Here is a 24,693-nt window from a genome sequence, read left to right as displayed (position 1 = left end):
TCTGCAAGAGAGAATGAAGCTGACAGCTTTGTGTGACTCGGCGTCACATAAATTCCGTTTGTGTGCTAGTCAAAAGACATCACCCATACCATTTGACTTTTACTATTTTACTATCTCACTATTTTGTTCCTACCTCAAAAGTCCTATGGTGACGGACAAGTGACAAAGCAGCAGGTGCAGCTACACTGGGAGCTATAAGTCACAATCCTACACAGGTGGCCCAAGATGTAGGATCAACCTCTCACTAGAAGCATCCGTGGGATTTGACAGCTCCTTGCAGGTCTGCATAGCCTTTTTTAAAAGGATCACACTGCTTACCTCCCGATGTAAGAAAGGGGATAGAAAAGTGCCCTAAAAATTTTCTGCTTCACCAAAACTTGGTTATGGCAGGCAGAGATCTTACCTTGTTGGTAAAATACAAAAAAAGTACAAAAAGTACAAAAGCTTTTGCAAAGATAATTCCACACATTATTGGTATTTGGAATGTGCACACACTTATGAACAACACTAAATCCAGCAGACCTGAAAGAAAAACAGCTCTTGTTGTGAGAGAACTCAGCAAATTATACATCGAAATAGCAGCCCAGATTGAAACAAGACTGGCAAATGAAGTCCAGCCTACTGAAGTCAGAGCTAGATTCATGTTTTTCTGGAGTGGTTACCCTAATGAGGAGTGCTATGAAGAAGGCAGAGGTTTTGTAATCAAATCTAATCTAGTCAACAAGCTTCTAGGACTCCCAAAAGGAGTGAATGATACACCCATGCCAATGAGATTGCCCCTTGCAGAAGAGTGCTATGCCATCATCATCAGTGCTGCTGCTTCTACCAAAGAAAACATTTTATGAAAACCTTAAGACCTTCATCAATAGTGTGCCAAAAGAGGACAAGCTTGTAATGCTGGGTAACTTTAATTCCAGAGTAGGCACGGACTATCAGATACGGCAGGAATTCTTGGGAGAAATGGAATTGGAAACAACAGTAGTCACTACTGAAGACACGGGTGTCTCATGACCTCATCACCAACACTGTCTTCTGTTGGATGCAGCATCGAAGCAAACATTGGCATTTAATAGACTACGTCATGGTAAGGAGAAAAGAAAGGATTTGAATAAGGATAATGTGTGATACAGAATGCTGCATAGACATCTCCTTTCCAAGCTAACCATTCACATTCAACAAAAGCAAAGGCCCCAATCAAGATAATTATTAGAAGACCTACTGTCATGGGATTAGAGTGCTTCTCAATGTGTGAAGTTTGTTGGACTTGGAGGGAATGCCGAACCACCATTGACAATAGTAGAGCAGAAAAGACGTGAGTAGCTTTCAGAGATTCGGTAAACAGTACCACATTTACTCAACTGGGGCATAGTACTTGCAAACATCAGAAATAGTTTGATGAAAATGATGGGGAAATTCAGGAGCCTACTAAATGAAAAACAAGAACTTCACAGGTTTTATCAGCAGGATAGTTCATCTGTCCCTAAGAAAGCAGCATTTAACTCCATTAAAAGTAAGGTACAAAAGGGCATCTAGGTGACTCGGTGGATAGAGAGCCAGACCTAGAGTTGGAAGGTCCTGGATTCAAATCTAATCCCCATTGCCTAGCCCTTACTGCTCTTCTGCCTTAGAACCAACATTTAGTATTGATTCTAAGATAGAAAGTAAAAATTTGGAAAAAAAAAGTAAAGTGCAAGCAAAGCTTAGAGAGATGTAGGATTCTTGGTTCAGTAAGAAGGCAGATGAAATTCAGTTGTATACTGATAGTGAAAACCTAAAATGCTTCTATGATTCCCTGAAGGCTATTTATGGGCCAAAGACCTATGGTGTATCTCAACTACTCAGTGCTGATCAGGACATGATCCTGGAGAGATGAAGTGAACATTTCCATAGTATTCTCAATAGAACATTATCACAACCAGTATTGTAGCCACTGGTCATATACCACAGGTTAAAGTCAATCTCCTTATAGTCAAACTTCCAACTCAAGAAGCTTTGAATGCCATCACCTCTCCTGTGGCAAAGCAATTGGTGCTGATTTCATTCTAGCAGAAATTTACAGGAAAAGGGGTTCAGTGCTCATACAAAAACTGACTAGAATCTTCTGGGTTACGTGGCAAGATATCCCCAAGAGATCAAGTATGCCTTCATTGTCCAACTCTATAAATTAGGAAAAGGAAATAGGTTATCTTATGACAATCACAGGGAGGTCTCTCGCTTAGTCAGTGCTGACAAGATTCTTGTCAGAGTTTTTCTTAATAGGCTGATTCTTCACCTGAAAAATGAACACTTACCCAGAAAAGGCCAAGGAATGGCCAAAATTATGTTTGCTGTCCAAACCACTTCAGGAGAAATGCCAGGAGCAGAACAGAGGTCTGTAAACAATGTTAATTGATCTGACCAAGGCCACTGATACTATTGGTCATGAGGGCTTGTGGAAGATCATGGCGAAATTTGGTTGCCTGAAGAAGTTCATCAATATTGTATGCCGTCTCCATGACGGCTTGCATGGGTTCTGGATAATGGAAGATGCTCTCATACTATCCCAGTCACCAAAGGAGTGAAGCAGGCTGTGTGCTTACTCCCATGCTTTTTAGCATAATGTTTTCAGTGCTATTGTCAGATATTCTCGATGAGGACAAAAACAGCATCAAGGTCAGCTACCAAATGGATATTTAATTTAAAAGGCTGGAAGCTGAAACTAAAAAGGAGGGAGATTTGATGCATGCCTTTTTGTTCACAGATGATTGTACACTCAATGCAGCCTCTGAGGCCCAGATGGAACAGAGTCTGGATTTATTCTCTGCCACTCATGCTAGTTTTGGCCTGACAAATAACACCAAGAAAACAGAGGCTCTCCACCTATCAGCACAACACTATCCATATGTAGGACCATTGGTTACATTGGAAAGCTGTGGATAAGTTTACTTACTTTATGAGTCTGGTTTAAGAATGTCCACATAAATGATGAGGTTAATGCATGCATAGCCAGAACTGACTCAGTGTTTGGGAGGCTTCAAAGGCAAGTGTGGGAGAGAAAAGTAATTGGGCTGTCCATCAGCCTGAAAGTCTACAGAGCCATTGTGCTGACTTCATTGCTGAATGCCTGTGAAACCTGGACAATCTACCAGCACCGTGCCTGAAAATTAAAAGCTGAGGAATCACTTCTATTTGAATCGTCTTAGGAAGACTCTGAAGATCACCTGGCAAGACAAGATATTGGGCACTGAAGTCCTTTCTCAAGCTGAACTGCCAAGCATTCAGACTCTTCCCACAGAGAGTGCAAATTTAATGCGCTGGCCTTGTTGTTTGAATGCCAAATACACGTTTGCCTAAAAGACTATTTTACAAAGAACTCACACAAGGTGAGTGTTCACATGGAGGCCAGAAGTAATATAAGAACATTCCAAAGGTCTTTCTGAAGAACTTTGGTGTCGATTGTGAGATGTCAGACACTGGCACAGCAGGACTGTCCAGCATGGTGTTCTCAAAACAAAGAAGATGCTCTGAGCAAAGCAGAATTGCAGGAGCTCAAAAGAAAGGTGAATTACATAGATTTAGAGACAACCCCATCCCAAAAGTTCTTATCAGTTATTTGTGCCCAAATTGTGGCAGAAGTTTTCAAGTTCATATTGGTCTGATTAGCCACAGCTGACTATATTGTTCTTTGACCCCAACACAGTAATGTCATTTTGGTCCTCTTATAGTATGAAGGAGAAAACTAGCCAACGGTTTAATTGTTTTTTGGGCATAATTCTAAATTGCTTTCCAGAATGGCTGGTTCAGATCACAAATACGTATAATCATGCAAAATTAATTCTCTCATCAAAACCATGTCATAAAGAAAGGAAGGAAGGAAGAAAATGGAAGAAAGAGAAGAAAATATGCTCTGAATCTATCAGCTATTCATTATGGAAGGCAGCTATGCTAACCACTATACCACCAATGCTCAGCTACTCATTGTGTTTCATTATGAATCTTTTGGAATTGTGATTGGTCAGTTTGTTGATCAGAGTTACCAAGTCTTTTCAAAGTTGATTATTTTTTCAATATTGCTGTTATTGTAAAAATTGTTCTGCTCACTTTGCTTTGTATCAGTTCATGCAAGTCTTCCCAGGCTTTTCTGAAATCATCTCTTGCATCATTTCTTACAGCACAATAATATTCCATCACAATCATATGCTATAACTTTTTCGGACATTCCCCAATTAATGGGCATCTCCTCAGCTTTTAATTCTTTGTCACTATAAAAAGAGCTGCTATAGATAATTTTGAGTGAGAGAAAGGAAGGTAATAGGCCATAATCTTTGGGCTTTAATTCTGTAAATGCAATCTTTTGGGGTAATAACCCAAGAGGATTGAAGTAAGATATATAAATATATATATGTATATATATATTGATCCTATAAGTATTTGCTCTCATATTATTTTTCCTGTATTGGGGAGGAAACAATAATCATAACAGTCCATTAGTAGGGAAAGTTGGAGAGAGAGAAGTCACAGAAGGGGGTCAGCAGGAGGCTTTGTTCTTTGTGGGGGCTGCCTTGCAGTTCCCGGCTTCCAACAGTGACTATATCAACCAGTGGGGGTTTGTTGGCTCCCTATACATATAGATCTTTTTTCTGTTTCTTTGATCTCTTTGGGCATAGACTTAGAAGCATTATTGCTAGGCCAAAGGATATGCACAGTTAATGATAAGCTTTTGGGCATCTTTCTAAATTGCCTTCTGGCATAGTTGGATTAGTTTATGGCTCTGATATTCTCTCACATCTCCTCTAGCATTTGTCATCTTCCCTTTTTGTCAACTTCACCAGTCCAATGAGCATGGGGTAGTACTGCAGAGTTGTTTTTAATTTGTATTTTTCTAATTATTTCTGATTTATAGCATTTTTTAATATGACTATTGGTGGTTTGGAGTTCTTCCTCTGAAAACTGCTTATTCACATTCTTTGACCATTTATCAATTAATTGTATTCTTGTATATTTGATTCAGGTCCATATGTATATAATCTGTTGCTAAGGGTTTCCAAGATGACATTTAATAGGAGTAAACAAAAAGCCTTAGAATTGGGCTCAGAAATTCAGTTTTCCTATATAGTGGTGTGAAGGATTGATTAAGACTAAGAAAACCTTGCAAAACAGATGCAATGAATGGAAGCTTGAAGATCTGTCCATCAAGGAAAATTCCAAAGGAGAATGTGACCAGGTGGAAGAGAATTTGAACAAACTGGCACAAACTGTTTCTTACTCACTCTTTTTTCCTGGGACTTTGGGAGAAAGAGCTAAAGGAGATTTCTCTGCCTTTCTGGTTATTGGTTTCTCTCTGACAGATTTGGAGCTTGGCTCTGAAGACCTTTGAAAACTGTTAATAATATCCCTCTTAAAGACTATACAACTTTACTTATTCATCTTGAGATTTATAATAGATTAGGGAAATCCTAAACTCCCTTTCTCCTATCCAAATTCCCTTTACCCCTCCTTCCTTAAAATAAATCCCTGTTTCTGGTATTTAGAGAGTGAGTGATCTGTTAAAATTTCAGTCAACTTACCCATTCTGAATCCCAGTTTGAGTCCAACCGAAAAAGACAGTGGAAGTTGGTGGGGGGGAGGAGGGAAAGAATTCTGTCTTCCCATTACCTTATTTCTCAGTGTGTTTGCCCAGCACCTCCAATTACCATAAACAACCCAGTAAAGAAACCACTTGATACAGTGGAAAAGAGAGATATGACTCAACTATAATTTTGTAACAATAAGGATTTTAGTGACTTAAAAACTATCAATAAATATATGATAGCACCACTTCCCCTACCTCCCGAAAAGTATTATTTTTGTCTATATCAATGCTTGTTGTCCAAAATAAGAAAGAATAGTTTTGCTGGAGTGTTGCAATTAGTTTGGTATGCTACATTTTTGTAAAGATATTAATTGACAAGATGGAATGCACTCAAATAGTTTAATAAAAGGAAAAAATTCCTAAAAAACTAAAACTGTCTGAAAAGTTGAATGGGCTAACTTTGGAGTTTTTTTTAACATATGCTAGAGATTTTAAAGTGGAAACTGATTAACCACTTGCCAAGGTAGTTGAAAAGGGTTTGTATGAGTGAGATTAGAAGACATCTGAGGTCCTTTTTGTCTTTGAGGTCCTGTGGTTCTGTGATTATGATTTCTTATTTTACTAGGCACTGGATGACTACCACACTCAAATCCAGAATATTTCTGTAGCCATATTGGAAGAGTACCACAAGATGTTTGGTAAAGATCTGACTCCAGGAAAAGATCTAGATAACCAAACCTTAGAAGATCATAAATGCCAGCTCAATTATGAGCTCAATTGCTCTGGAAAATATTTTGCTTTCAAAGAACAACTTAAGGTAAAACAGTCCTAAAACAATGTTTTCATTGCTCTAATTGACACACTACCCTCTGTACCTTCTCTTCAATTCGCTTCTTACTCCCAGGAGAACTGGATGCTTGTATAAAATCCTGGATCTGAGTAGGATTCATTCTTATTTTTAATAAAAATTTGAATAAAAATTAATGCTTCAGTTTTGCTCCCAGGACAATGTTCCCTGGTCCATCTCTAAACCAGAAAACTAGACTATTGGATTGGACCACAGGAGCCCTTAAATTTTTACTGCTTTCATTATCTATTTTGCTCTGCCCATGCTGAGAAGTTTCTTCCCATTTCCCTTGTAAATTTTACCACATTTTGACAATTTGTAAGCTAAGAATAGTAACCCCCAAGTCTGATGGAGTCATCACTGAAAACCTCATGGAAACTGAAAGATGAAGATCAGAGAACATAGAGAAAGCTCTTCTCCATCACTGGTATCAACCATAGTTTTAAGCATGATTATGAGGACAGCTGCCTAGATTTGTATATTGCTTTGTATAACATTGGATTACAACAACCCTATCAAGTCAGTAAGATGGATATCATGATCCTCATTTAAGAGGTGGGAACAGTTTAGCAGAGGAGAGAAAATGACAGCTAATTAATGGCAGATCTTGGGCTAGAACCTAGTCTCCCATTTTCCCATTTAATACTCTTTCTATTGGACCAACTTGGTCCTCTCCAAATAAGCATATAATTCATCATATTTCTAGAAGTTATTGAGGGGAAAAGATGAATAGTAAGGCCATTTTAACAAAATCTTGATTTCCTAATCTGCCCTGATCAAAACAAAATACCCATATTGTACAATATAGGGAGATTTTATGAGTTTTGGTCTTGTTTTTATAAGATTGTAATAAGTTTCTTGGAGAATAAAGAAAGTAGGACATTATTCCTGACTTTTGGGAGTTTCTAATCAAATTTAGCTACAGAGGGGATGTTGATGTTGCCCAGTCTTTAGTATAATTGAATGTATTAACACTGAGACCGTGACTCCTTTTCATGACAAGCCTGATGAAGAGAAATAATAGCATCTCTGACCTGAGTAAATTACTTGCTGACAAAGTGTCATTTCTCAATTTATCCCTGGAATGTAGCTTCATATAAGAAAGGCTACTCTTCATTTCTCTGTAGTCTATATTCATTTCTCCACAGAAATAAATGCTCTTTTGGGAATCTGGTTGCATTGAACAAAGTCTTCATTAGATAATGTTGTATAGAGCAATTTTATTAAATTATGATTTTTTTAAACCCTTACTTTCCATCTTAGAATCAATACTGTATATTGGTTCCAACGCAGAAGAGCTAGACAATGAGGGTTAAGTGACTTACCCATGGTCACACAGCTAGGAAGCATCTAAAGTCAGATTTGAATCCAGGAACTTTCCCTCTCTAGGCCTGACTCTCAATCCTCTGAGCCACTAAGCTGCCCCCATTAAATTATAATAAAGCTCTATAGATCAATTGCTTTTCAGCCTTGGCTGTTGGTAGATGGGAAAGTAGTCATCTACCAAAAGAAGAAAAGACAGACCTGAGAATCATTTGGTTCCCAGAGCAGAAAGATAAAGTAGGAAATCATCTGGTAGAGCTGACTGAGCAGAAGTGTTATACTTGGCATAACCACCAAGGGGAGAAAAAGGGAAGCTGGAGAAGGAGCTACTGAGGGCAGTTTTATGGTTGCAGAAACAAAGCTAAACTGGTATAGTAATTCTGGGGCTTCACTACTTTCCTCACAATAAATGTCCCCAACCCACTTACAATCCCATTCCCGTGCCTCAGCCTGACATTGGGGTAATTCTAGGCTCTCAAAAGCTGTGTCACCAGAGCACCAACATTACCATGTCCAAATGAAGCAGGAAAGGCTTCAAATACAGGTCCAGAGAAGGATTAGCCATCTGTTGTCTGAGGACCAGCCTGGCAAGGTCTTGTGGGTCTTGTGACCAGGTTGGCCATAGAGTAATCATTTTTTCGAATGACAGCAACTTCCAAAGACCTCCTGTTAGGCATGAGGTAACAGAGGCCAAAGGAAAAATCATTGAGCCTCTGAAGAGTCAACAAGAAGGTGCTTGGTGCAAGGTCTGGGCAGGAAATGGAGTGAGGCCAGGCCTGTCCCTGACATGCAGGAAGGTGTTGTCAAATGGACATTTTATGTTCCTGCAGCATGCAGTGGTGAAGATTGTGAGAGAGAAATTCCTGAAGACAACTGCATTTGAAAACCAGGAGGAGCTTCAGGCATTTATCAGTGAACTCTACATATATTTGGTGGATCAGATGAATGTCACTTTGAACCAGGTATTCAACTAAGTTAAGTACATTCTCTCATCTTAGTACTCTCATGGATCCTTTCCAATCTTTCTTTCACTACTTGTCGGGGAAGATCAGTGGTGATCTTTTTCTTGAGTAAAGATCTTTCCCTTAGTGTGGGTTGGTAGAGTTTTTCACTAATGTGGACTAATGGCACTTGGAAGTAACAGCCTGGGAAGATGGTGGCAGGGCTGTCAGGGGCACTAGATTAGAGGAACAAACATGCTTGGGATTCTTCTTTGTCAGAATGATAGTGCCTAGCCAAAAGGCTAATTATAATTAGGTGGAAGCAAATAGAGTTGGCCTGCCAGTGATAGTTAGATTGAAGGGTATCTTGTGATAACTGTCATGTTCTGAACATTTATAATTCTGTTCTTTATTACCTCTTTTTCTCTTATCCTCTTTCTCTTCATCATTGGGGAAATCCTTTTTGAGAAATTTACCCTTTATCTCAGATGTTTAAAAAGAAAATGGGAGTCAACCGCATTGAATGTAAAGGTAGACTTGTGGTGAAAACATTAGAAAGATATAGAACGGTAACCACCTAACCAGGGTGGGAGAAAGGGCACTGTGGCAGTTACTTACATCTTTAGGGAAGAGGGTCCAGGGAATGGCTGACCCATGCTCACTTACTTGAAGGAAATGCCTAGCTTCATCCTCTTCTGGATGACATCTGAGGGATGGTCAGTGTGAATTTATCCATGAGTCTCTTATGGCTCACTCCCATCCATCAGGAAACTCTCCTTGTTTTAACGGGCCCATGCTATATGCATAATGCATAATGAAACAGACTATCTAAATATAGCCTGACTGTATATAGTAGTGCTCCCACAAGCCACGTAATGACCTGGAGTCTTTTTCCTGGCTTAGATAACCACTAAGGTTCCTTCCAGCTCCAAAGCTATGATCCTAGGCCAAGGAATAAGGCAAATATATTAGAACGATGGCCATATGTGTATATGCCCGGGACTCCTAAACCTGGGCAGCCCCAAGCCAGTCTCTAGAAACTCATGAGTTTGAGAGCATCCAGGAGTCCAGTTCAGTTGCTCAGCCTTTAACTGTTCTAAGTCCCTCCCACCCAGAGCCCTGGAAGCATATTCTGTGTGGGAACTCGGGCACTCGTTTCCTTCCCAACCGCTTTTCCTCCCTTGCTGTCATTTGTCATTTGGCTGTGATCTCCAATCCTGTTCATTGACAAGGCTCTACAGGACTCCAAGAGTTTATCACTAATGGAATGATTGAGTGGAATCAAAGGCAGGCCCAGGCACAGAAAGAAATTTTTAGGTGTGCTGTTCCTTCCTCAAGCCCTCAAATGCCCATCCAGGCATGCTTGACATAATTTTCATTACAGCTTTTCAGCCCTTTTCATATGCTATTGGTTAGATGCACGTATGGGGCGATTAAAGACACAGGGCAGACGACTTGTCAGCATTTTATCTGATAGGTTTTTTTTTTAAAGGAAATCCTAGGCAATGTTTTAAGAGCTGTTCCTTGTTCTGTCAGAAGCCCTGTTTCTTCACATGTATATTGCTAAAATGAAAAGCTATTTCCCTCCTTTACAAATAACTTCCAAAACAATAGATCATCACTTATTCCTGAGTACTTTTTTCCACCTGAATTTCTAAGCTTTGGTTATCCTTTGGGTGATTTATGAATCTATTTCCAAGCCTCAGAGGGGATTAAACACCCCAAATCTCATCTTGTAGTCCTATGCTTCTTCCAATAGAAGAGAAACCCTGGGCAATATCTTCTGTTCTCAGGGGTTCACCTGCCATCTATGTGCAAATTTCAAACATGATAAATAAATCTTTAAAGTTTTTCTTCTTGGTTCAAGCATATTATTTATTTAAGAAAACTGACAAGAAGCCTCAGAATAATTTTAGAATTTATATTCTTAGTTTCTTTGCCTTTCAACATTTATCCCTTTAAAACTTCAATTTATTCTATTTTGCTAGTCTCATATCTTTCTCTTTGAATAGAGCATGCCAGATGAGAATCTAAGTACTGCTCTGACTGCTGCCACCACTTCTGAACAACTCCGACTCTTTGCATATGAAGCCCAAGTCAATGAAGACTTTGCCCTTGCAACAGTATACTATGAAGAGGTAAGAGAGTCTCTCCATTCTTCTCCCTCATCCCCAGGAGAAGTATTAGAGATGGTTGATCTTTAGTTATTAATCTATTGTAGAATGATCTAGAAAGCAGGGAGTGTTTGTCCTTTCTGGGGTCCTTTTAAGGTTCTCTAAGAAATCTCCAAGTGCATGAGGCCCTCTGCCTTTTAGATGATGTGTCCCTTCATGGAAACAGATCTTTGGGTGGGCTACACAGAAGTTTTCCTTTGGTCTCTAGAATAAATGTCTCTGGTTCTAAACAAAATCTCTGATTAGATCCAAACAATGTTTTCAGCAAGTGGGCTTTACTCTTCTCATCCTTATTTTCAAACTGTTCTGCCCTCTTAGCAGGTTACCAAAGGGTTACGATGACTTCTAGTGTTTTTATTTCTTGACATTGCATAATTTTTTAAAGGAATGTTCCCCTGATATATGGACTATACTGAGTATCGTAAGCAAGGGCTATCTTTTGAAATTGTACAAAAATCTGGTAGAAATTGGTACTTGTACTTGGTTGTTCTTTTAACTCAAATCAGCTGTCTATTGTGTGATGGTGGCTGGGGGAAACATAAAGTTTACATAAGTCAATGGTTTCCTTCCTTGTGGAAATTACATTCTAGGAGAGGGATAAGAGACAAACATAGAAAACTATAATGTAAAATGACAAATGCTTTGAAGAATTGCAAAGCAAACTGCTTTTGCAGTTCTCCACCCAAGACAGAACTATGATTCACTTTAATACTTTCTTAACATCCTTTTAATGGTAGTGGCAGATTGAAAGAATTTATAAGGACTTAATACAAGTAGTGAAGAGAATTGTTTCATGGATGTACCTGATGGGCCAATCACATTGAAGCCTGTGATCCAGACTTGTGAGCCAACCTAAGTACGTGGCTTTGCTTTTGTCTTGTCTTTACCTGCCCCGTTTCTAGTAGTGTGCTCATTCTTCATCACAGCTATTGAAGATCTCAGGGAAAAGCTATGATCTGGGTTTATATGTGCATTGTAATTTTTTAAAAGGTGTTTGCTTTACTATATTGGCGTCTTTAATAGTATTTCTTTTGCTTTATTGTTGCTTGTATAAATATGATGCACTGTGTATTTGTATTGTGCACTTGTGAGTGAGTTGTATAGATGGCAAACTCATTGGGGGGGGCTCAGGAGCCAGAGTAATAACTGGGGGGGCATTTTCCTCCAACAGAGTTACCTCTAAGATCATGACAGGGTTGGAATGCAACAGGTTAGAGTGGTCTATCTATGGGAACCTAAGGGAACTGCTAGTTAGGGTGGAAGCAGGGTGTAGGAGGGAGCAGACTGAAGCCAGAGAACGAGGAAGGTTCAGACCTCAGTGAGAGCACTGAGATGAGCACTTGTCTATGTGTACACGTGTGCTAGCTCAGTCTCCCATGATATTGTGGATGTTTGTTCACCCCACTTTTTCTCTAGTCCCTGTCCATAGGACAATACACATTTCTGGGGCTGAAGTAGCACTAGGAGACAGCTTAGTTCAGGGTAAAGAACACTAATTCTGGAGTCAGAGGACCTGGTTTCAAATCTTGGCTTAGATGCTTACTCTCTAAGTGACCTTGAACAAGTCATTTTACCTTTATAGACTTCAGCTTTTTCATGTGTAAAACAGAGCAGGTGAACAAGGGTTCTCTGAAGCCCTATTCTTCATGAGTTAGTTCTATGAGCCTTTAATCAATCCCAGGAGCCAGGGCAGAGGGGGCTCTTCAGAGTGCATTTTTTTTGAGTGAGTCATGTAAAAGTAATTTTAGGGTTGTGACTCAAATCTAAATTAATTTTCGTCATCAGAGGAAATCCCAAATAAAATACCCAAGTCAGTTTTTATTTTGATGATTTTAATTAATACAGAGGGAAGGAATTAAGGAGAAGAGAGAGAAAGAGGCTATAGGATTTCTCCCACCTGGCCTGTGCCAGGGGAAGTTCAAAGACCTCCACCACCAGGTCTCTGAAGAAGATTAGAGGCTTTCTAAGAGGATAATGTTTGGAAGGTAAAGGATAAAGAATCAGCCTAAACTCTGCGAGAGTTCAGTTAAGATGCCTCACCTGAACTAGGCTACTCAGCTTCTCCCTCTATAGTATCAAGGAAAACTCACCGTCAAATCAGACAATAGCTGCCGCCACACCAAGATGCCAAAACACTCAGTACACTGCCAGCCAGAGCCACCTCTCCGCGGAAAGAGCCCAGAGAGAGGAAGTGACACAAAATATATAGATGGTTTTTACATCACTTTCCTGCATCTCACACGTACCAATGATATCTTAGGCTTGACTTGGGAAAGCCCAGGGGTCTGTCAGTTGTTTCTGACTTGTCATTTGCTAGCACATGTCTGTCATAGGCCATCCTCCTAAATACTTAATCCTTAAGTATGGGTGTACACATTCCTGTTTTTGTTAGACTAAGTAGGGTGGAGCAATTTAAAGTTCACAGTCACAGGGTAGTGCTTGGAGCACGTCACCCCATCTCATTCACTAGGAGTGTGTGCAACAGGACTAAATCACCTCTGTGGCTTGCACATTCATGGGCTTTGTCATGATCTTCTAGTTAGCAGCTAGATAGAGGCCTGCTAGATACCACCCAGGCTAGTCATCAATAGATCTTGGTATCTTCTTCTTCACTTGTATGACTCCAGAGGATTGTCAAAAATGCCTCTCTGGTGTCTCCCAGTGCATTCTCTGTAAAGCACAATGTGTCTCTACTTTTAAATTACTTGGGAATCTGGTTTCACATGAAATGTCCCAGGCAAGAAGCAAGAAAATGCAAAGGAAAAAGACCTGGCCAGCTGGAGATAATAATTGTAAAATACTTAGCACAGTATCTGGAACTTAATAAATGCTTGTTCCCTCACCACTTTTTATCACCCCTGAGTACTAACCATTGTTACCAGGGCAGGAAATTGACTCCCTCCAAGTTTCATTTTGAACTGGCTAGGGAATTGCAATATGTGCTTGAAGTGGAAATGCAGAAGCAGAGGGAACAGGCTCACACTCCTCAAGTAATTAAATCCTGTCATCTGGAAGAAAGAGTTGGCTTGTTCCATCTGAACCAGAGAGTAGAACAAGTAATAATGTGCCCAAGTTTCAAATGGGTAGATTTGGGTATGACATAAGAAATTGTCTAAAACCAGAATGAATTGCCTTAAAGAGGTAGTGACTGGTTCTCCCTCTCTAAAGATCTGGGGGAAGCTGGATGAACACTTGGTGGAAGTATTACAAAGGAAGGTTTTTTCACTTATGGTTTGGACAGATTGATTTCTTTTGCCCTTTTCAACTTTGAAATTCTGTGATTTAATATGGAAAATAATCCAACTTTAGCAAAGTTGGGGGATACAAAAAAACTCCACATAAATCATCAGCATTTCTATTTACCTCCACCAAAGTCCAACAACAAGAGATAGACAAGGAAATTCCATTCAAAATAACTATAGACAACATAAACTACCTCAAGGTATATCTACCAAAACAAACCCAGTTAACTATTTAAACACAATTACAAAACACTTTACAAATAAAGTCAGATCTAAACAATTGGAAAAACATTAATTGCTCACAGGGAGGCCAAGCTGATATTAAAAAAAGATGACCTACTTAAATTAATTTGCCTATTCAATGTCATACCAAATAACCCAAAAATTATTTCACAGAACTAGAAAAAATAACAACAAAATTCACCTGAAAGAACAAAAGGCAAGGAATATCAAGGGAATCAATAAAAAAATATGGAGGAAGGAGGCTTAGCCATACTAGATTTTAAACTATACTATAAAGTGGCAATCAGGGCCAAATCATTATCAGCAAAGCAAATTTCCAAGATAACCACAAGGGACTCATGATGAAAACGCTATCCACAGCCAAAGAAGGAACTGTTGGAGTTTTATTGAAGATCAAAACATGCCATTTTCCTCTTTATTTACTTCATAAGATTTTTATTATATGTGTGATATATGTCTATCATGACATGAGCAATATGAAAATATGTACTGTATGAAAGCATTGGTATAGCCTATATTGGACTATTTAAAATTTTTTAAATTCAAAAATATTTTATTTTTCAATTACATGTAATAATAATTTTCAACATATGTTTTACAAAATTGTAAGATCCAAACCATCTCCCTTCCTCCCTTCCCTCCTTCTACCTGTTTACTACCTTACAGAAGCAAAGGGAAGGTGGGGAGAGAATCTGAATCCTAAAATGTCACAAAACAATTGTCAAAAATTGTTTCTAAATGTAACTGGAAAAAAAAGTCTTTTTAACCCCCACAAACAAAAATAAAAAGGAAATAATCAGAAAGCATTCCCAAATCTCATAGAAACAAACAACAGCATGTGCTAAGACGCCAGTGGATCAATGATCTCACTGATGTGGCCATTTCTTCCAGCAATACAGATTTTAACCAATCCATGCCTGTCCACCTTGCTTGATTCCTCCACCCATCTTTCCACATGTCTGCCATAAGGGGTACATACATGAACATGAATGTTCTCCTGTATATCTATGTTCTTCCATACATGTGCTTTCAATGTTTTGGGACCTTTCATGCTTTCTTTTGACATCATAAATAAACCAACAAAGTATATTGGCTGTTGATAGGTTGTATGAGTCTATCTTCATTTTCAGTAATATGTTTTTTTGGATAAAAACCCTTTGTTGGGGGGCATCTTCACAGTTTCATATGTTTTTCTATGTTCACACCCATTACATGCTCCTCTACTGCCCATCAAGTAATATTTCTTTTAGTTCTTCAGAGACAATAGTTCTCCATGATTTGCAGGCATGTAAATCACTGGAAAAACAATAGTATTAAAAAGGCAGGCCTTTGAGAAACTAGAAGAAAAAAGGAAGCCATATCTAAATAGAAGGCTGACTCATAGTTTCTCCTTAGACATTAGATAGCCGCGGTGGATTGATCTTCTATCCAAAGGCAATAAGATAAAAGCCTCATTTATGATACATTTGATCATCTTATATTATAATGCTGAAAAGACCACAATGAAAACAATTTCTGCCTATTTACCTACATCAATTGCAAATAATAAGGAGATGAAGAAATTCTATAAAGGACTTCTACAAATTAGATCTACATATACTTTGATTTCTGGTGACTTCACTGCAAAGGAGAAACTGGTGAAAAATATGGTTTAGGACTAAAGGATAGGAGAAACCAAAAAATATATAGTCTACACTTCTCTCACGCCCAACATTATAACACTAAAGAAAACTTATTTCAGGTTCCTAAGAGAAATGTAGAAATTACTTAATTAAAAAATAATCAAGATTACAGCAGACTTTTCAACCAAGATTACAGCAGAGGATAAGGGATAATTTGAAAAAGCAGGACATAATATTTTCAAAATTATGAAGAGTGAACTGTGAATCCAGAATTATCTATCTAGCAAAACTCAGTATACTCTATCAAAGCAAAAGATGTACTCTTGAGAATCATTTAGCCTTTGAAATGGAGACATGGGGATGCTATATCTATCTATCTATCTATCTATCTATCTATCTACACACATACAGGAGGGAGGGGGGAGGGAAGAAGGAGGGAGAGGGGGAAAGAGAGAGGGAGAGGGGAGAGAGAGAGAGAGAGAGAGAGAGAGAGAGAGAGAGAGAGAGAGAGAGAGAGAGAGAGAGAGAGAGAGAGAGAGAGAGGGAGGGAGGGAGGGAGAGGGAGAGGGAGAGGGAGAGGGAAAGGGAGATGTGTACTGTATGAAAGCATTGGACTATTTAAATTTTTTTTAATTCAAGTAGAGAGAGAGGGAGAGAGAGAGAGAGCTTTTCTTCTTAAGTCTTTCCCCTCACAAACAGTCTTCCAACTAGATGCTAAGGTAATTTCATTTAAGTTTAGGTCTAACCATGTTTGTCCCCTACTAAATAAGTGCAAGTAGTTTCAGTTCTCTAATGCCTTCAGAATAAATCAAAAGCATTTCAATTTGACTTTTAAAGGTTCTTACAACTTGGCCTGAGCCTAACTTTCTAGCCTCATTTTTCATTATTCCCCTCCCATAGTCATGATCTAGCCAAGTTCTGTTCCTTTGCTCCTCATACATGGCACCTTAACTGGAATCTCTGTCCCTTTGCCCTGGCTGTCTTCCTTGGCTAGAATGCACTTGCTTCTCACCTCTACCTCACAGAGACCTTTACTTCATTCAAGACTTAACTCAAGCATTACCTTCTATATAAAGTCTTTCCTGTTGGCTACAACTGTTATCACCCTTTCTTTCTAATTATCTTGTATTGAATTTTCCAGGCACTGTGCTAGGCATTGGGAGTAAAAAGACAAAAACAAAAATAACAACAAAAAACAAACAAAACCTTAATCTGTGTGTATGTATGTGGTTTCCTTTGAGAGTATGTAATCTTTTTTAGATTAAGGATCTTTTTGTCTTTTTATTCCCAATGCCTAGCTCAGTGCCTGTTAAGCATTAAATGATATAAGCACAGACATATGTATGCATAATAAAAGTACGCCATTTAAAAAGGTGTATGTACTTATAATTCTGCTGTATAATTTGTAACAGAAAATCTCACAAAATTGCCAAAATAGCTAAATATTAATGATGAGATATTTTAAAACCTCACTATCAAAATATATCAAATTCAATAAAAAGATAAGAAATGATAGAGTTGAATTGAGCATTAAATATACTAGTTGCAGTAGACGTACATAGAGAATTTAAAGGAAAAAGAAAAGACTATTGAGCACCTTCTGGGTCTTAAAAAGATAGAGGTAAGTATAGAAAATCAGAGATTTTATACAATATATTTGTAAGTCGTGGTTCAATAAGTTAGTGGTAAGGAATGAGATGCTGAATGAAAGTTGTAGGCCCAAATAGAAACTAATTTGTAAAGGAGTTATAATATGCATAAATTGATGAAATTTCAGATTCTTAAAGTATTTGGATAGATGAGGCAAATATGAAGAACAGTTGATCAGATTTTATTCATTGTCTAATGTTTGTGAGAAGAATAATGGGAACTGGTAGATAAATGCCAAAATGCTGGGATTGTAATCTCTTAATACAATTCAACAAGGTTTTTTTGTAGTTCCTACTGTATGTCTAGCACTATCGCGTGCTCTTTTATTGGGTTTTAGGGTATCAGAAAAACATACAATATTTCACAAATAAGAGTAGAAGCATTGATGCTCCTAATGTTTCTTGTTGTAGAGACTGGTTCGTGACAACCAGAATATAGAACACTGGCTGGATTATGGCTCCTTTTGCCTTCTGCTCGATGATATTACCAAAGCACAAGAATGTTTTCGTAAAGCTCTTGCTCTGAATCAGACACACATGACCAGGTAGGCAAAGGAGAAAGGAAAGGAGGAGCTGATGTGGAGGTGGGGGCTTTTTGTGGCTCATTGTTAGGCATCTACTGTGATCACCGGGCTGATGCTAATGATGTTTGTCCTCAGCCTGCTGCTATGTGGTCTTCTGGCTATGATGATGGAGCACTATGAACAAGCAGAGATTTTCTTTGAAGATGCCACTTGCTTGGAACCAAACAATGTTGTGGCATGGACTTTGCTCGGTATAGCAGTCTTGCAATCTGTGTCTGTCTGTCGTGTTTTCTTTATAAGATTGTCTCCCCCCCTTCCCCTCCCCCCTTTTTATTTTATTCCTTTATTTTGCACTGTGGCACAAATGCAACTGAATGTTAAAATTTTAACTTGTTAGAATGTCAAAATGGGAAATTGATAAGTCATTCAGTTTGATGTCTTTTCAGGCTTGTTCTATGAAATTCAGAACAATGATATTCGAATGGAAATGGCGTTTCACGAAGCTGCCAAACAGCTCAATGCTAAATTAATCAAGGAAAAAACTACTAGTGAGACTGTTGATATTGGAGGGAAACTGGATTCCAGTATAACAACCTTAGGAATTGTGAGATCTTCTTCACCAAGCAAAAGAGACATACCAGGTGAGTTAATGGTAAAATGTTCTAAGAGCTAGATACAGTAATGGATGTTGGGAGGGAGACTGGCCTTATAAATAGGCAAAGTAGTGATGTGACCTCAAGGATATTAGGATGGACACTTACCCAAATCTACCCAACTGGCCAACTGTTGTGTCTGAAATTCCCACCTTCAGATTCATTCATAAGGATTGTTAAGGCTTTTATTATTTGTGTTCAAGTCTCCTTTTTAAAATGCAGATGCCAGGGGCAGCTGGGTGGCTCAGTGGATTGAGAGTCAGGCCTAGAGGTGGGAGGTCCTAGGTTCAAATCTGACCTCAGACACTTCCCAGCTGTGTGACCCTGGGCAAGTCACTTAACCCCTATTGCCTAGCCCTTACCACTCTTCTGCCTTAGTATTGACTCCAAGACAGAAGGTAAGGGTTTTAAAAAAATAAAATAAAATGCAAATGCCCTTGATATAAAGGAAGCATATTATTTGGATTAAGTTGTTTGGGTTTTTTTAGAGCAAGATCATGAGGAAATGGGACATGGGTATTTTAGGGAAGAAGAGGAACACTTAAGAAGGATCAGAGGAGACACTGGAAGAAGGGAAGAGAGAGCACCAAAGATAAATTTTACAAATAGCACACTTCTGATTAAGGCCACCTTGGTTAGAAGCTAGTAAAATTTAACAAGAAATAAGAATGAGCAACTTAACCAATAAAGTTGGGTTTGGATAGTACTGCCCCCCACCAGACTTAGTTTGGACTACCCATAAACAATTAATGTTCTTCCAATTATCTAGATCTAATTTTATTTATTTATTTTTTAAGTTAAAAAATGTATTTCAGAGTGAAAAAAATTTTTTTAAATATTTTATTTGATCATTTCCAAGCATTATTCATTAAAGACATAGATCATTTTCTTTTCCTTCCCCCCCTCCCCCCATAGCCAACGCATAAATCCACTGGGCATTAGATGTTTTCTTGATTTGAACCCATTGCTTTGTTGATAATATTTGCATTAGAATGTTCATTTAGAGTCTCTCCTCTGTCATGTCCCCTCAACCTCTGTATTCAGGCAGTTGCTTTTCCTCGGTGTTTCCACTCCCATAGTTTATCCTCTGCTTATGAATAGTGTTCTTTTCTCCTAGATCCCTGCAAGTTGTTCAGGGACATTACACCGCCACTAATGGAGAAGTCCATTACGTTCGATTATACCACAGTGTATTAGTCTCTGTGTACAATGTTCTCCGGGTTCTGCTCCTCTCACTCTGCATCACTTCCTGGAGGTTGTTCCAGTCTCCATGGAACTCCTCCACTTTATTATTCCTTTTAGCACAATAGTATTCCATCACCAACATATACCACAATTTGCTCAGCCATTCCCCAATTGATGGGCATCCCCTCGTTATCCAATTTTTGACCACCACAAAGAACCCAGCTATGAATATTTTTGTACAAGTCTTTTTGTCCATTATCTCTTTGGGGTACAAACCCAGCAGTGCTATGGCTGGATCAAAGGGCAGACAGTCTTTTGTTGCCCTTTGGGCATAGTTCCAAATTGCCCTCCAGAATGGTTGGATCAGTTCACAACTCCACCAGCAATGAATTAATGCCCCTACTTTGCCACATCCCCTCCAGCATTCATTACTTTCCATAGCTGTTATGTTAGCCAATCTGCTAGGTGTGAGGTGATACCTCAGAGTTGTTTTGATTTGCATCTCTCTGATTATAAGAGATTTAGAACACTTCTTCATGTGCTTATTAATAGTTTTGATTTCTTTATCTGAGAACTGCCTATCCATGTCCCTTGCCCATTTATCAATTGAAGAATGGCTTGATTTTTTGTACAGTTGATTTAGCTCTTTATAAATTTGAGTAATTAAACCTTTGTCAGAGGTTTCTATGAAGATTTTTTCCCAATTTGTTGTTTTCCTTCTGATTTTAGTTACATTGGTTTTGTTTGTGCAAAAGCTTTTTAATTTGATGTAGTCAAAATTATTTATTTTACATTTTGTGATTCTTTCTATGTCTTGCTTGGTTTTAAAGTCTTTCCCCTCCCAAAGGTCTGACATGTATACTATTCTGTGTTTACCCAATTTACTTATGGTTTCCTTCTTTATGTTTAAGTCACTCACCCATTTTGAATTTATCTTGGTGTAGGGTGTGAGGTGTTGATCTATTCCTAGTCTGTCCCACACTGTCTTCCAATTTTCCCAGCAGTTTTTATCGAATAGTGGATTTTTGTCCCAAAAGCTGGGATCTTTGGGTTTATCGTATACTGTCTTGCTGAGGTCGCTTTCCCCCAGTCTATTCCACTGATCTTCCTTTCTGTTTCTTAGCCAGTACCAAATTGTTTTGATGACTGTTGCTTTGTAATATAGTTTAAGGTCAGGGACTGCAAGGCCCCCATCATATGTGTTTTTTTTCATTATTTCCCCGGATATCCTTGATCTTTTGTTCTTCCAAATGAATTTTGTTATGGTTTTTTCTAAATCAGTGAAGAAGTATTTTGGTAGTTCAATGGGTATGGCACTAAATAGATAAATAAGTTTGGGTAGGATGGTCATTTTTATTCCATTGGCTCGTCCTATCCATGAGCAGTTAATGTTTGTCCAATTGCTCAAGTCTAGTTTTAGTTGTGTGGAGAGTGTTTTGTAGTTGTGTTCGTATAGTGGTAGATTCCTAGGTATTTTATTTTGTCTAAGGTGATTTTGAATGGGATTTCTCTTTCTAGTTCTTGCTGCTGAGCTGTGTTGGATTTATGTGGGTTTATTTTGTATCCTGCAACTTTGCTAAAGTTGTTGATTATTTCAATTAGCTTTTTGGTTGAATCTCTAGGATTCTTTAAGTAGACCATCATGTCATCTGCAAAGAGTGATAACTTGGTCTCCTCCTTGCCTATTTTGATGCCTTCAATTTCTTTTTCTTCTCTCATTGCTACTGCTAGTGTTTCTAGTACAATGTCAAATAGTAGAGGTGATAATGGGCATCCTTGTTTCACTCCTGATCTTATTGGGAATGCGTCTAGTTTATCCCCATTGCAGATGATATTAGCTGATGGTTTTAGATATATACTGTTTATTATTTTTAGGAATGACCCTTCTATTCCTATGCTTTCTAGTGTTTTTAATAGGAATGGGTGTTGTATTTTATCAAATGCTTTTTCTGCATCTATTGAGATAATCATGTGGTTCTTGTTGGTTTGCTTGTTGATGTGGTCAATTATATGGATGGTTTTCCTAATATTGAACCAGCCCTGCATCCCTGGTATAAATCCTACTTGATCATGGTGGATGATCCTTCTGATCACTTGCTGGAGTTTTTTTGCTAGTATCCTATTTAAGATTTTTGCATCTATATTCATTAGGGAGATTGGTCTATAGTTTTCTTTCTCTGTTTTTGACCTGCCTGGTTTTGGAATCAGTACCATGTTTGTGTCGTAAAAGGAGTTTGGTAGAACTCCCTCTTTGCTTATTATGTCAAATAGTTTGTATAGTATTGGGACTAACTGTTCTTTGAATGTTTGATAGAATTCACTGTTGAATCCATCAGGCCCTGGGGATTTTTTCTTAGGGAGTTCTTTGATGGCTTGTTGGATTTCATTTTCTGATATGGGATTATTTAAGAATTCTATTTCTTCTTCTGTTAGTCTAGGCAGTTTGTATTTTTGTATATATTCATCCATGTCACCTAAATTGGTGTATTTATTGCCATATAATTGGGCAAAGTAATTTTTAATGATTGCCTTAATTTCATCTTCATCGGAGGTGCTGTTCCCCTTTTCATCTTTAATGCTGTTAATTTGCTTTTCTTCCTTCCTTTTTTAAATTAGATTGACCAGTACTTTGTCTATTTTGTTTGTTTTTTCAAAGTACCAGCTTCTTGTCTCATTTATTAAATCAATAGTTCTATCACTTTCGATTTTATTAATTTCTCCCTTAATTTTTAGGATTTCTAGTTTGGTTTTCTGCTGGGGGTTTTTAATTTGATCGCTTTCGAGTTTTTTCATTTGTATTTCCAATTGATTGATCTCTGCTCTCCCTAGTTTGTTAATATAATAGATCTAATTTTACTTGTATGAAAGTTTGTAATTATGTTTATATAATTCCTGCATTTTGGGGGGCAAATAGATTCCTAAGCAAGGCAACATTTTCTTAATCATCTGTTCATTTCCCAACAGATAGAAGCAAACATATATAAATAAACTGGTGTCAAAGAACTGGCCTCTTTATGAACAGAAATTAGATGTGTAGAATTTTTTTACATTTTGAAAATTATTTCGTATTTTCTGTTGTGATTTGTTATTGGACAATTTATGAAGAATTTTCAAAGAAATTTCATTTTGTTGGGATTAGATGAGATAGCCATGCTAGATGCTCTTCTTGAAGACACAGCCAAACACCAGTCTGAAACTGTGGAGCAACCACTGCAAGAACCTAGTTCCATCCACAGAAATTCCAGGTCATTTTCCATTTCTAAGGAGGGATCCAAAAAAGGTAAGCAGCAAAAAAGTTACAAAGCATAGAGAATGACATGGATGACTAGACAAGAGATGAGAATTTCAGCCATCCCAGGAAGTAACCTTGACTTGATTGAAGTTGATGGTATCATCTCTCAGCCACTGGTGCATCTATTGATATTAGGGTGCGTTGTGAAAATTCCACTTTGTGACAGAACTCTTCAGTCAATGGAACTTATTATTGAGCTCAGAGCTAGAAAAAGACTAGCAGGCTGCAGCCTTGTCAAGCTGCCCATAAAGGATATTCTATAGCAGCATATTTTCTGTAAAGGATTTATTTCATCTGAAAAATTGATAATAATGCTTTTATACCGGGCCTGCTTCCATCACATGCTATGCATTTCCCTTTTCTTCTCTTCCATATACATTAAATACCATGTAATCTCTTCCCCAATTTAATACAGAATGAAGCATATACACATATATATGAAAAGCAGCATAGCGTAATGACTGGAGATGGGCAGTTAGGAAGAACTGGCATTTGTTGTGTAACCCTGGGCATGTCAAAGCCATAGGCAGCCTCTGAGACCAGAAAGGGCAGAGCAGGAGCCAGTCTGCCTTGGTAAGAAGTTTCCTTCTGGAAGTACTCCTTTGGATGGAATCAGAGGACCAAAACGTGTCAAGCAAGGGCAGGAAATGCACCCTCAGGGTTACGATTGACATCCTAGAAGTAGGCAAGTGCTACCAATCAGGGCTTGATTTATTGTTTTGTGGCTCATCTAGACTTGAGGAAGTAATTAAGAAAATATTCATAACACAGATTAAACTTAAAAGTCCATGGCGTGTATATTTGTTTTGTCTGCAGAGCTAATTATGAAGCATTTACATCTCTGATACAGGATGTCCAAAAGCCTTAAAGCTTAAAACAACATTAAGACTTTGGGGATACTGTGTGTGCATGCACAAATACACATCATACACAATATACATGTATGTGTGTATAATATACACATGCATATATATGCGTGTGTATTGTATGTGAGTATATGTCTACCTTGTTTAAAATTTCTCCAGTTCAGGTACTTGAAGAAAGACTATTTTGGCTTTTTACCTGGTCTTTTAATATTTGATCCCCAGCCCTGTGGGACAATAGTGGATCCCTGAGGACTGCATATTATATTCAAAAACCACAGTTTAACATTATCTTTGTTGTACTGCACTTTTGTTTATTTTATCAAATATTTTTCCGTGACATTTTCATCAGTTTGGCTGCACTGGTGTAGGTGACATCTTTACTGTAGGCTATCCATCAGTTTCTCAAATGTTTTCATTTCATACTGTATCTCATCTATCATGATTATTTTCTATCATTATAGCAAAAAAAAATGGGCCTTTATTAATAGCTGTTGTTATGGCTACATTTTCAAGATACATTCTTCCTAGTAGACTGGAATCCATAATTTAAAAGTTGCTCCCAATTTTTGTGATTTGAATTT

The 24,693-nt window shown here is 38.1% G+C and overlaps 2 protein-coding genes across 6 annotated transcripts in view; one reads left to right on the top strand and one right to left on the bottom strand.

Annotated features, from left to right (window-relative positions):
- FAM149B1 (family with sequence similarity 149 member B1) overlaps positions 1–24,693 on the bottom strand; it is a 205,297-nt gene that overhangs the window by 94,841 nt on the left and 85,763 nt on the right. The gene's annotated exons all lie outside the window — the stretch shown is intronic.
- The window catches only part of CFAP70 (cilia and flagella associated protein 70), an 85,718-nt gene that overhangs the window by 46,590 nt on the left and 14,435 nt on the right, over positions 1–24,693 (top strand). For all 5 annotated transcript variants that reach the window (XM_016428168.2, XM_016428169.2, XM_016428170.2 and 2 more), the window contains exons 15-21: positions 6,177–6,368; positions 8,552–8,683; positions 10,675–10,800; positions 18,004–18,137; positions 18,252–18,367; positions 18,563–18,757; positions 23,094–23,234. In XM_016428168.2, the coding sequence (XP_016283654.2) occupies positions 6,177–6,368; positions 8,552–8,683; positions 10,675–10,800; positions 18,004–18,137; positions 18,252–18,367; positions 18,563–18,757; positions 23,094–23,234 (1,036 nt within the window). The remainder of the gene's footprint in view (positions 1–6,176; positions 6,369–8,551; positions 8,684–10,674; positions 10,801–18,003; positions 18,138–18,251; positions 18,368–18,562; positions 18,758–23,093; positions 23,235–24,693) is intronic.

Source organism: Monodelphis domestica, chromosome 1, assembly GCF_027887165.1.
Source record: "Monodelphis domestica isolate mMonDom1 chromosome 1, mMonDom1.pri, whole genome shotgun sequence".
In the NCBI taxonomy this organism is placed as follows: Eukaryota; Metazoa; Chordata; class Mammalia; order Didelphimorphia; family Didelphidae; genus Monodelphis; species Monodelphis domestica.
The sequence above is the reverse complement of the archived record's forward strand: the minus strand, read 5'-3'. Positions and strand labels throughout refer to the sequence as shown.